The 13993-nt window shown below is 40.3% G+C and overlaps 1 protein-coding gene across 2 annotated transcripts in view; it reads right to left on the minus strand.

Moving 5' to 3' along the window:
* LOC149281785 (mediator of RNA polymerase II transcription subunit 27) overlaps positions 1-13993 on the minus strand; it is an 88090-nt gene that overhangs the window by 51538 nt on the left and 22559 nt on the right. For both annotated transcript variants that reach the window (XM_089498999.1, XM_089498998.1), the window contains exon 3: positions 2118-2248. In XM_089498999.1, coding sequence (XP_089355125.1) covers positions 2118-2248 — 131 coding nt within the window. The remainder of the gene's footprint in view (positions 1-2117; positions 2249-13993) is intronic.

Here is a 13993-nt window from a genome sequence, read left to right on the forward strand (position 1 = left end):
GGTTAATATCACAAGGAAAATTAAAGCAGATCTGTTGCTTTTCCCAAATTCCTTTCCTGCGCTTTTGTACCTTTACACATGCGGGTGGAATAAACAAAAAGGAAAAGCTGATGAGATCTCTAAGAAAAAGGCAGAGCTTGAATTAAGTAGCCAAAGAAGCTTTAGCAGGGGCCCGAGTGCCGTTCTGTGTTTCGGGACCGGCGCCAGGACTCACGTGTGTCTGTGTGTGAGCGTAAAGAGATTACAGCAAGAATTACGAGGGTTAAAAGTCTAAACCTGGATGAAAGAGTCGGATGTCACATCCAGGCAGAGACACAAAGTCAGAGTGCTGAGAGTGCTGGTTAAACACGCATGGGATAGACTAGACCGGCCAAGTGTCTCAGATCAGACTTCTTAACCCTTGAGAGCAAAGAGGTCCCTAATCTATTCTGTGAACCAGAGGAGAATGTTTAAAAAGTAATCCTGAAGCTATATTTGAGAAGCGATGCTCCACTCGTATAAGCTTCCGTGTTTACGATCTAAATCATTGTGTCCCCTTTCCTCCTCGGGTGTTCCTTTACCAGGAGCTCAGAATGCTGGGGATGAAGGTATCTCAGGGTTCTACAGCCCTATAATGCATACAGAAAAATGTTTCAACACTAAACTGAGTAAGTAAGACACATTATTCTTTAAATCAATCACCGATTTGTATAAATAGCCATCGATAAGTTGCAAAGTCACACCGACGTAGTTTAAAGCCACACCTGCCGGTTGAAGAGGATTCAAGAGATGCCAGGACAGAGAGGGGTTTATCGGTTGTAACGTAGCCGAGTTGCGCACAGTACGTAACTGTGCTTTATATAGGGCCATCCTGGGTGAGCTTATCCTGCAAGAAGGGCCGACGGGTCCCTGCCCAATCTATAGTTAACGGTGTCTTTCGTTGTCACCATGCAGGTCTGTCTGCACCACTCATGGTCAACTTGGTCCTCATGGAAGAATATAGGAGTTGGTGTTGGACCTTCGTAATTCATAGTGAGTTCACCCCGGGAGCAGGGAGGAAGGGTCAGGAATTTTAGTTGTTTGACAACTACTTTTAAAGAAAGGTTCTTGTGAGTTAGGAGGCTCTTTTTCTCTTTTCTTTGTAATGAAACTTATTGGACACTGATCTTTTTCTTATTAGCTCAATCCCGGCCTTGTACAAATACCTATCTCCGTACGCTGGCAATGCAAACAACGTTTTAATTTTTAATTAGGCCGCTCTCTGCTCTCCAATACGAGAGAGATACAGAGATGTGGCGCGGGAGGATTACGACTTCATTACAAGTTATCTGCAAGCGATCCGTGAATATTGCGAGTTAATACTTTGCAATAACGAAAGTAGGCTGTTGGCAAAATCCCTAGGTCCCTCTGAGGTCCAATAAGGATGAGGTGACTCGATAAGTCTTTAACTTTGCCGCTATTCCAGGGGTCAAAACGTACAGCCACCATTCCAGGTTACCCGTCGTGGCTCAAGTAGGCCACCAAAGATCTTGCGGAAATATTTAACAAGACTAGAGAAAAGTCTTGGCGTGAAGAAACCAAAAGGTTTTCCCCTGGACGTGAGAATACTTCCGTAGGTTCGATTTAATAGTGAGGTGTAAGCAGAAGTTAGACATTCACAATGAAGAGCAGGCAAGCCTTGGAAGGAGCTGGAAGAGGGCAGAGAAACCAAAAATGTCATGGCAGATAAGAACCGCTCAGCCCATCTAGTCTGAACACTTGTGAAAAAGGCACCGCCATCTTGGCGAAGATGGTGGCGCGATGGACCTCAAAGACATGAAGGTTTGGGATAATTTTCTTGAATGAACAGGAAAAGGTTTTTTTTCCTTTATTCAAAGAAATTCATGTACAGAAATATTAGTTTCTGTGAAATTTATGGGTACAGCTTGAAATCAAAGAAGCCCATTTTTGTTTTTTATTCAGGTCATAGAGATCTGCCTTAGCTCTTAGCAGACTTCGAAAGGTAGCAACGTAATCCTTTGCGGTTGGGATATGGATTTTCTTTTTTTAAATGGAAGCGGAGCAGTTCATGTGGCAGAGCTATCAGGATACATTGAGAAAATAGGCATTTCATATCCATTAAACAAGATGTTACTTACTGAGGCGGAAGGACAAGGGTTGTGGGCTGGGTCTTTGGTCTTCGTTTAGTAGATACCCCCATCTGATTAGCAGAACGTTTCAAAGACTGTTGGTTCAGGAGACCAGAAGCAAGTCCAGCGTGGTACTGCAACTAATGGGGAAAACAAACGTTATTATGGAGACGAGCTTTATGATCAAGAAGCCAAAAACCATGAAATCAATTCTCCAACTAGAGGTTGGAACGTTTCGTCGCGGAGACGTCACAACGGACCCAAAACCATTTACATTAATCAATACTAAATAAAGAATGGTTGTGTTAACGTTATTTTAATGTCTGGGAAATTTTTAAATATTTTTTAAAATTGATTTTGTTGTATTTTCAGCACCGATTATAAATCGTAAGAATGATTTAAAAACATGCAAAAACAGTAAAAAAAAAAAAAACATATAAAAAAAATATGTAAACAAAGGGTTTTTTTCCCAATGGAATTCTGGCACTAATAGTAAAGCTAGACCAAATTCAGCAAGGGTGCATCTTTGGTTACTATGGTGACAAACTATTTTAACAAGAAATCATCAAAAAAAAGATAATTTTACTGTAAATAATCACTCTTTGAGACAGATTCAATTGTTCTAGGGGCATTAGATATACTGGATTCATAATGCACATATTTCCTCGGTTTTAGAAAATTTTGTTCGATGGCTATTTCTGCGTAAATATTTCAAATATAGGGGGGAAAAATCCAGTACCAAAACAAATAAATAAATGTAATTTTATTGGCAGAGAAGCAAACCATTGGTAATATATATATATATATTTTTTCTTTTTCATACACACATACATATACATATATATTTTTTATTTTATTCTTCAATAAATGTCTAGTACCGTTGCGACGGGGGGGGGGGGGATTGGTACCCCCAACGGCTTCTCACCACGTTCACTGTTCATTAAGCCAAAGCAGCAGAGACCGAGTGAGTGCAGAGTGTTTTAATGAACGTCGGAATTGAATGAACGGGCAAGTTCGGGCAGAAAATGAGTAATTGACACTGATGACAGATAGAACGTAGAACGGATAGCAATTAATTCCTTGCCGCATCACATCTGGAAGTGGCCCCCGAGTGCTCACGGCTACATTTTTCTTTTGGCCACTAATCCCATCTCCTGAATCTGTCATTTTTTTTTGATCGTTGCCTTTTGGCAAGTGCTAGCAGTATTTTTTTTTTCACACGTGTTCTACGATGTTCAAAACTCCTTTTTTCGATTTACATGCCCGCGGAGAAATATTGTTTCAAAATCATCACCCTTTTAACTGTCCCCCGGGGGCCAATACACAACTACGAGTGTCGTAACACGAGAAGAGATCTATATCGGTGTATACGTCGGAACGTTAAAGAATCTTAACGGTGAAAATACAATGTATCGGGTGTTAAGATACCTTTTAAGCATCTGGCCAAAAACTCAAGGTTTCAAATAAAAATCAGAAATACCAACAAAATCTCAGAAGGCTGATACTTGGGATCTGCAATATCTGTCACTGCATGAAATTTAGCATTTTTGAATTTTGTAGCTAAAATTTTTTTTTATAAATTATGCAAATAGTTTCTAATTAAAGCCCTAGAGCAGGGCATTAAGCCTTCAAAAATTAAAGAGCTCCTGGTCATCCAAGGGAAAATGTAGACTGTCCGGTCATTTATTACGTATTAATTAAAAAGTTAGGTCTGTGGGACCTACTCGGGTCTTCTACAGAGTTCTTGATCTCAACTTTTGATGATGTCAGCACCTTAACACTTTTTTCACAGACTTTCATTAAATAGCCGGTGGGAGAATTAAGGAATTTTGTTATTCTGGTGGTTGTGAAACTGTATCACCAATGAACGTTGAGGTGTGCGGCAAAACCTCAACACAATTTTCCTAAAAAAAAAAAAAAATCCCCCCCAGACGGTGTGTTTGAAAGACAAATTTTCAAAATGTCAGCGACTCTGGGCTTCGATCTCGGATCCTAGAATTTGCAACAAGAGCAAGTTATGGAATTAAAGAGGACGGATGCTTGGCAGAACTTTTCTTCTTGAAGGTTCTTATTTTAGAAAAGCCGGTACAAAGTCAGTCCTTAAGCAGAGAGCTGGCCTCAGCGGCCCATTTTAGTTTAAAGATTTATTATATATATATATATATATATATATATATATATATATATTTATTTTTTTTTTAATTTTATATATATATATATATATATATATATATATATATATATATATATATTAAAATAGGTATGGATTCCAGGATTAAAGATCTAATCTGGTAACTATTTAGAAGAAACAGAACAAATTTATATATATTTGGTGGTCCAGAAAGAGGTAGTGTCACATGAGCTTTCAAGACCTCAGAGGTCCCTTCTTCAATGTAAACCATCATAGGAACATTCTGAAAGCCTACAGTAATTCAAGTATCTGAAAGCCAAATTGTATGCATGTCGTGGACAGATACTAGCTCTGAAGGGGTTAAATTTGATCTAGAATCACGCACAGAACAACATTATCATCTATGCTGGATGTTAACACAAAATCATTAACATTCTGTATGATTACATACGAAGGATACTTAGAGGCAACTCGATGATGTCATAAAGTAAAGAACGATTTCAAATGCTGTTCGTAAGCAGTTAAACCAGATTATTCCAACCTATTCTGCCAATAAAATAAAAATTAATTAAAAAAATAAAACTCATCCCCAAAACTATCTAGGCAGGTGGTTTGGTTATTCCCCTCTCACGAAAAAAATAAATAAAAAAAATATATAAGTGTGATGCGAAGTATGCAGAACGCAGAGAGATACAGAGACGCGTTCAGATTCTTCGGTTGTTCCGTATTAAATTAATGCGCGGCACGTCAATGTTTTCCGCAACATAAACTCTAAATCCGAAATAATAAAGAAAATAACTTATTATTAAATAAGTTGTGTTAATCATAGGTAAGTGCACCCTCCTTCCAGGAACAGGGACCTAACAATCTATAGGCAAACATAAAATATTTAGCAAACTGTCTTTTTTTTTTTTAATGGGAGAAAAGGTCAAAGTTAATAAAACTGACAGACAGCTCCTGTCTAACCTGATTTATACATTATTTAAGCACCGCACACTGTATTCGAGGCGGTGCATTTCTGATCTAACGAGGATTCGAGAGAAAGCGCTCTCCTTAGTCCTTGGGTCACCGCTTGGAGAAGACAAATGGATGAAGCTCAAGGGTGAGAATTAACATAACAAAAACCAGATTTCACAAGCACCGCTCAGCTACGCGGCAAACACACCAGTCTCTCCTCCTCGGCTTATCCCATTTGGACCTCTTCTAAGCGTGATGAACAGCAGCGTGTAGTAGATACGATGTAGAATTCTTCACCATGGGTGTTTTGGAAAGCCCTTCGCCGGTGGAACTCTCGCCTGTCTTGCATATTACCGAGTATATTTGCATTCTCACAATTCCAGGGTATTATAATGCGGATTTATTATCCCAGAGGTGGTGAATAACATTACCGGGGCTTCTGCGCCTCAAAGGGTATTTGATTTTTTTCACCGCCAAAACAAATAACCCTTAATTTAAAAAAAAAAAAATGTGCTTGCGATACAGATAGATTTTAGATATAATTTAAAGAAGCCTGCTACAGGTTAGAATTCTCTAACCAGGATTCTAGAACATTTTACTGGAGATAAAATACATCAGTTCAAACATATCCTCTACAAAATGGCCTTCAAATTCTGCTCCTCTGGCCAATCAAGGTTTCTTTCATTAGAAAGACACGGGACAAGGGAAGCATTTAGTAAATGGGATGTTTGAGGGGAATACTTTAAACTCTCTGTCCTCACTACGGATAAATAAGGACCAACTTCTTCATTCAGGACCTCAATGGCCCTTCGCAGCACGTACTGTATGGTAATTCCATCTCAGTTAGTAATAAAGATGGTGAGTTGGAATGTTTTCATTCTCCTTCAATCCCCTGGTTTTGTTAATAAGCCTTTTGATTACGTGGCCAAATGGTTGATATTGACCACTAGAGATATTGTGGCTTTTAGGTCATACTGACATGGGAGTCTGGGACCATTGGTATAAACGCCCCAACAATAATCCAGGGTAGTTTTCAAAATCAAAGAAAGTTGTCCTTTGGCGTTCTCTTGAAGATCATCGGGAGGGAAGAGCATGACAGTATGGGTGAATGAAAGTTGAAGGAATGAAGGAAAAGGTAAAACACAAGAGGAATGGAGGGAATGAGGGGAAACAAGAGGGTGGGACATAGGACATGAATGAAAGAGGGAAAATAAGGAAATTAGAAGAAATGGGCCAACAAAATGGGACTAACGATAAAGATGGATACTTAACTACAGTTAATAAACATCCAAATGGCATTTTTTAAACTCTATTTCCTTTAGCGATGGTTGTAACTCATACAGGTTCTAAGATATGGTCATCAAGAGCTACAAAGAGATTCATAATGGCTGGTTGGCCACGTCACTTGAAGTGAATCATTGTAACCGTAATTTATCATCATCGGTAATTGTTACAAATCAAAACAGAGCATCCAAGAGGAAAATAAAAATGTGCCTTCCTATGGATCCAAATTTGTTCCCGTTAAATCCAGACTACAAATTAAAGATATAATCCGACAGTCACAAAGAGTCTTAAGATCCCAGACAAATTTGCGTTTCCAAAAGATTCTATAGATACAGGAGGTGAGAAATAACTTATTTGGGGTGGGAGGAGAACAAAATTCATATTGTTTTAAAATAAAGTTGAACAGATCTAAATATCTCACATCAGAAAGTCTCCTTTCCCCTCGGGGAATTCATATATTATTTAACAGATGCCAGGTCCTAATCGGGGTAGACGCTTTTATACATGCATTTGGCATACAGACTTCTGTTTCCTTTTAAGAAAAAACAGACCCTTGTTTCTACTCATTAAAAAATGTTCTCTTTTTCCCCGTTAATGAGGGAGAATTTCTATTCTGCTAAAAATAAAAAAAAATTATATAAAAAATAAAATAAAAAATACAGCTTCTTTTGAACACGACAAGACGGGAACGAGCATCAGCGGGCCCCTGGTTTCATCCTTCCACTATAAAGCTAGCTGGAAAGAAATTAAATTGCTCTAATTGATTAAAAGAAAATATCTCCGTTAATGAGACCAGTTTGGGAATGTTTGGTTTTCAAACGGCTTTTGATCCGCTAACAGGGAGGTAAAATTTTCAGTGTGGTCCAAATGCCACGTCGAATACAGTAAAGCGGAGGGTTTCCAATTTATTTATTTGTTTTTCGGCTTTCTCGCGCTGCCTAGATCTCGGCTCTTTCAATTAACGAGGAGCCGAGGCAGACCTGAGGCTTTGGCCTGCTTCGGCTCCAATTAGAGGCCCATTAGGCAGACATTGCCTGGCGATGGGCAGAGACAGCAGAGATATGGGGTAAAGTGAAGATACATCGGGTCAGGATGTGACAACACGGCCTACAAATGATTATTTTATAGTAGCTAAAGAAGATGTGGAAAATGACAAAAGGTTCATATTTTTTCTACACAAGAATAATAATAAAAAAAAAAAAGTAAAAAAAAAAAAAAGATTAAAATTTTTAAAATTATGTATTTTTTTTTAATACAAGGTACCGATTATAAATTTACGAGAAGCTAAAATGTTACATTAACGCATTAAGTAGACAGAGAAGAACCATTGTGTTCATTCATGGGGCTGAATGGTTCTTGTCTGCCGTCAAGTTCTATGTCTTTAAAACAAGCTGGCATTTTTGGAGTTAAACTCGTATTTTTTTATTTTTTTTTTACCTCTAAGCCACATTCCTTAACTTCTGATTTTATTTAATGCTCGTCTTCCAGTAACCTCCGTACAAATTACACAAAGGGAGAAGCGAGTGCTTTAGTGCGTTACCCTCGTTTATTAATCTTCCGGCATCGGCTCGGGTTTGCGTTGCGGTTGTATACAAGAAACAGCCTTAGAATGAAGACCAATCCATCATATGTATAGCATCTGACAGAAGCCCCCTACAGCAGCAAGAACAAGATTAACTCTGTAGAGTATACAACGTGCGCGAAGATCGTATGATCCACGGTTCTCTGTTCCGACCGCATCGGTTTGTATCACGAGATAAATGCTCCGTACCCCCACAGACCACCTAGAAACGCAAAGCCAACTGCGACCATCGAAGGGAGGCAAGTTACACATCCGCGGAGATCGATATAAAAGAGGACCAAATATATTCGCTGCCAGAAACAAAAATTGTAGAATCTGAGATTTTGGGAGATTTTTGCCTTTGGGACAAAAGGAACAAAAGAACAGGTCCATCGATACATGTGTATTGTGGTAAAGTGTATGGGAGAGTGGTTGATGGGATATATGTCTCACCTGGTTACCTCAGCCAGGCCTGGTAGCAAACCCAGGTGCTCTCAGGTGAGGCTTCCTAAGCTCGTTACTGGGGAGGAGGCCTTAAAAGAAAGGGCTGTTAGGTTTTCAGAGGGAGGGAGACACTGAATGAAGGAGCAGCTACAGCCAGCGCTGCAGCCCACCAGGTATGAAGCTTTACCCCATACAAAACTGGTTACTTTGCTTTGCGTCAGACCTTAGGCTGCTAGAGAGGTATCCTGCTGTTTAGTTAGAGCCGGACAGGCTTATAGTTTGCTTTGTTTACAAGGTGCTCTGTGATTACAACATCTAAATAAACACGCTTTTACGTTGGAAACCTGTGTGAAACTGTCATTGCCGCCCCATGCGTGAGCTGTCCCCTACAGTAAATATAAAACTACTAAGAAATCCTTCTACCCCTGGACTTCACAGTGAGAATGCGAGCTTAAAAAGTATATAAATTAGAAAGAATTACTCCTTAAAGAATGTTGATTCATGAAAGTTTTTTTTTAGGTGTCCACATTACAGTTTAAGAGTTAAGCAGCGAGCGATACATTGTTCTCGAAAGACTACTGAAGGTTATAAACACAATGTTTTCGGAGCAGCTAAGAGTAGCACCATTGCCGTATACCTAAAGGATGAGAACGGACCTCAAACGAGTGGCCATCGACAATTTTATGCTTTTGAATTATCTGGAACGATAAATCAAGTCAGTTCCGTCCACCGGCCATCGGGAGAGCCAAACGATCCACGGCCAACATAACAGAGGAGCGTTTATCCGACGGTTTATCTGCAGACAGGTCTAACAAAAGGCACGATCGATAGCCGTTAGGGACAGACCGCTGGCTTGATTTCTTACACATGTATTGCATTTTGCTGGCTATAAAACATCTCTCTCCTTAATGACATTCCTAATCCATCAGTATGCTTGGTCAGGAAAGCTTCCATCTACCCAAAAGAAAGTAAAATAACAGAGAAGAGATGGTCAATAAGCTTCCAATTTCCCCGGCCACCTATATTACTTCTCCAAAGATGCATCATAGAAAGAAGCATTTTATTTAAATAGACTGTTTTTGGCATTTCAAGAACATCTGCTTTTAGATAAATACGTCTTAAGGTCCTCTAAGGCGATCAGAAGTCTGAACGGTCGCCTCCAACCCTTGGATCTCCAAGTGCAACGTTCCTAACAATGACTGGACTGGCTTCCGACCAGCTTCGCTGTCCATGTACCATGCAAGGGGACACAAAAAGAAATGGGGGGGGGTTGATCGTATAGGTGTCTATGGGCATGGTCCATGTCTCTCTATGGGTTTATTGAGGATTTCTGGGAGTTCCAAAAGACTTTGTGGTGCCAAGTTGACCCCTTTATATGATATAGTGAATAGGAAGAGGCCAAGCGGAGCAAAGTATTTAGCTCTGCCGACACGCAGAACACACGGACAGTAACATAGCCGAAAGAACGAACAGCACAGATTACATTATTTTCTAAAATAACCATAAAGTATTAAAAAAAACCCGAGTCGCTGCCATCTAACGCACTCGTCAACAAGGGGCTCGGTAAATTCATACACAATCTCGTTGTCGAAGGAAACAGCAAGGTACGGAATTTTAACGCAGTTCCAGGTCAAAGATAAAAAAAAAAAAAAAGAAAAATGACTTTTCTCTTTCAAAGGGAAACAATTATGTATAAAAAAAGATTTCATTCCTGGCGAGAAATCATCAACATCGCAAAACAAGAAATAATTTGCGAGCTACAAACAGCAAAAGAGACCAGGGCAGCAGAAATTCATCTTCAAATCTAGTTACAGGCCAAGAACAAGTTCCCAGGCACCTTGTCATAGCTCTTTTAGTCTATTTTCTCGCACGTTTTCTCCTTTCCGTAGTATTCTGCCTTCATTATTTTGTTGTGATGTTTTATTTCCGTTATTTAACGGAAAGGCTGCTGAATTTCCGCCTTAAGCATTGTTTTAATTAGCGTCGTCCTTGTAGCGGTGTTCTTTTTATTTTTATTTAAAACTCTTCTTCCCTAAAAGATTGTCCCCTAGGGGGGAAGCCACTGACTGCGAAACAGGGAACCCATCCAACCCGTCCTTGATTATCATTTAAGCTCCCCAGTGCTGACAAAGGCATCGTCGTCATCGTTTTCAAATAAAGAAGGGGATCAACGAGACAGGCGGAAGTCAAAGGGTTTTAAAAAACGTGTAGCCTGCATCTCTGTTCACAATTCCTAGGCGCTTAAAGATTATGGTTACTAAGATCTAAGGGACACAACTTGTTCACACTAGTTTCACGCAAAAGAAAGCCCTGCGAGTAGCAAATAGAGGCAAAACAATCCTTAAGGAGGTTAGAAACAGGACAATAACCGAGCAAGGGCAATAGCTTGGGTGTTCAGAGGTCATTCTGAATGAGGCATTGTGTCACCTGTGGCCCGTTTGCCCCAATGGTCATGTGCCGATAGCGGTGAGATCACGCAACTACCCCTAGTAAAGCAGCAGAAACCAAAGTTTTTTCCAGACAGGGCCGAAGTAGTGAGATAAAAATGCCCATAACAGCCAACAGCCCAAATATTCTGGGAATAAGCCAAGGACTGGGCTTATATCGGCTGCCCTTGAAGGTGTCCCAATTATTTGCTGGCAGTTCTGTATCCGCAACGCACATGCGAACAAGAGGCAGAGGGGGTATTTTGTGATAGAACACCTTGCGGCATCATGACATCACTCACGCTGTGGGAGGACCCTTGCATTACATCATAGGCAAGGAACACCCAAATGCCGGTAAGTATGGAACCCCAGAAGGCAGTAACAGACCACTGGGTCTCCAGTTGGACACATATTCAGTTTAGTCCTATTAGCAATTCTTAAAATAAAGACTAGCATTGGTTAATTTTTCTACTAAAAACCGTTGTCACAAGATAACAAAAAGGGAACAAATTAACTTTTTTTAAGCTAAATAAAGAATTGTAGGGCACATTGCCAAGAAGAGGGGGTAGACATAATAATCATAATAATAATAATAAAAGACGGGGAAAAGTGTGGTTTTAGCCAAGAAGAGACCACGCCATTGAAATATCAAGGTATTTCTGGACAGAACTCAAAGCAAAGTCCAGGTGATTGATAAACCAGGGGCGATTTGGTTTCCTTATTGCCGTTGTTCCGGTCTAATTTGCTTTCTTTGCCTTTTTGGACTGTGCTGCCCATAAATCAAAGAAATGCTAAGAGAGGCACATGCATCATGGTTTGGCATTTCAAAACCACTTGCGAAATATGTGATGGACACAGGGCAGAAGACAGAGCGCCGTGACCCAGGCAGGCGTACGATAAACAAAAGGCCACCGATAGCCAAGGCGACGCAGTTAATTAAGCCGTACCGGCGAAAATACGTGCTGGTATTTACCGGAGAGCGTCCGGCGAGATAGATGTTAAGCCCACATGGGGAGTTTAAAGTGCGTTTGAAAGGAGCAATAGTAAAGTAGTGGGAAATGTATCTTAATAAGGGTTTGCAGGGACGTAAAGCGAATGCTTCATAATTTAGATATTTCAAGCCAGTGTCTGAGGATGATAACCAATTTGCAGCTTATGGACGCAGGTGTGATGGCTGACCAGATACGATGGCTATGGAGAAACACTCTAAATCCAGGACCTCAGGACCAGCAGTCAATTCCGTAAAGCAGATCTAGGACGTTCTTTGCCGCGTCTCAGGCAGTAAAGAGAATGACCTACCTTACAGACTAAACTGAAAAACAAGCTTTAGCCAACCGGCATCGTATAATAAAGCCTTAACATTATCTGCCATCTCACATTTTTAAAATAGAAACACAAATTTGAAGAGTTGGGTTGGTTCAGAGGAGGTCAACTGTTTGCAGGATCTTCAGATCCATCCAGGGGGAAAAAAAAAGGAGCCTTCTAAAAAGTTTGAAACAGAGAAAAGTCCACACATCTCAGGTCATTCCAAAACTAAAAGGACCGTGTCGCATATCTGAGATATTCTGAGTATAAGGCTTCATTTGTTAAATTTTGTGACGGTACTCGGAGGAAGATTTAGCATCTTAAAAACCAGAATACTTATTTTTGAACTCTCTTTTCACATCCAAATTTTTAAAAATTCAATTCTAATTTTATATATAAATTGTTTTGGTTTTTTGGGGTCTTTTTAGTGTTTTTTCTCCTTCAGAGCTTGTTTCAGTGTTCCATACAATGCCTAGACAAACTAAGAAGAATGTTCAGATTTCACGCTTTGCCCAAAGCAGTCATCAGATTGTTAGCACTTTCACGAGAGACGTCAGTCACTCGGCGAAGACCTCAGACGCTCATCTGTCGGAAATCCTTTGCTTGTTGGAGAAAAGAAGCTTGGTGCGTAGTCTCATCCAAAGCGGCAGGTTACAATGAGATGAAAAAGCACAGAAGCCTCAAGCTACCCAGAAGGGTATGATAGGAAGAACCATGAAATCACCATATCAACCAACTGTCACAGGTTTTTACCCCAGCCACTTAGTCAATGGTCAGATTCTCAGGGCAACACAATCTTGCCCTGACACCTTCATATTCCAATATTATTTAATGATCAGAGCATCCACGTTGGTGCTTTTTTTTTTATACAATTGAAATTCTGCTCTATAGGTGGCTACATTCAGAATATCTTTTACCTTAACCTTTAATACAGACCCTTGTAAGAACCATTTGGTTGCTACCATTAGTGAGCTTACAACAGAATCTCTATTAAGGGGTTAATATTTGAAGGGTCCATGGATAAAGCCCATTACGATGCTCTGCTGGAATGCAAATATATCAAAATAAAGTATTGAAATTGTAAGAGCAAGCCAATCATATGACATTTAGTCCGCTTTCTTGGAGGCGAGGGAAACGAGTTTAGCTCGCACACCATCATGTTCTGTTGCTGTAGCGTCACCATTCTGCTCGGAAGGTCTTCATAAATGGAAGTGGCAGGTTCCTCTGGGATTCCATCCAGCGTGTGTTCCTGACAGAACTAGTTGAGATTCCCAACAGCCTCGTTAGAGTGTAATTACCCAGGTACGTGCGGCTGCCTTCTCCGCAAGTGCTTGCTAGATCGTCGAGGCTCTTTGATGTGCCTTGATAGTTCTCCAATGAGAGTCCTCCATTTTCTATTTATCCCTTGCAACCTTTTTCTCCATTGCAGATCGTTGAGATTGAAACCTGCCCCCATGGACCGTCCACTTTCATTTATTACCGTTCTCTCTTGCCTTACTTTGTGTCTGATGGACCTGTTTTAATGCACAAGGGCCCTAGAAACCTGGAGGCTCCATCCATGGAGTAGAGTAGTTATTGGCCTGATGTCCATGGCTGCCATTCTTGCTACATCTATGAATACCCAGGTGGCGCTATCTAATATTTCCTCTGCTTTTTGGGAACGCGTGATGCAGGAAACGCCAAGTTCCCCTCCCCCAAGACAATGAAGAATATTAAATTCATAGTACTAGGTGTCCAATTAGCAAGAACAGGTGTGCAGTGGTTGGTGATAAGTCTT

Source organism: Sceloporus occidentalis, unplaced genomic scaffold (genome assembly GCF_023333645.1).
Source record: "Sceloporus occidentalis isolate IW3139 unplaced genomic scaffold, rSceOcc1.0.p SCAF_127, whole genome shotgun sequence".
In the NCBI taxonomy this organism is placed as follows: Eukaryota; Metazoa; Chordata; class Lepidosauria; order Squamata; family Phrynosomatidae; genus Sceloporus; species Sceloporus occidentalis.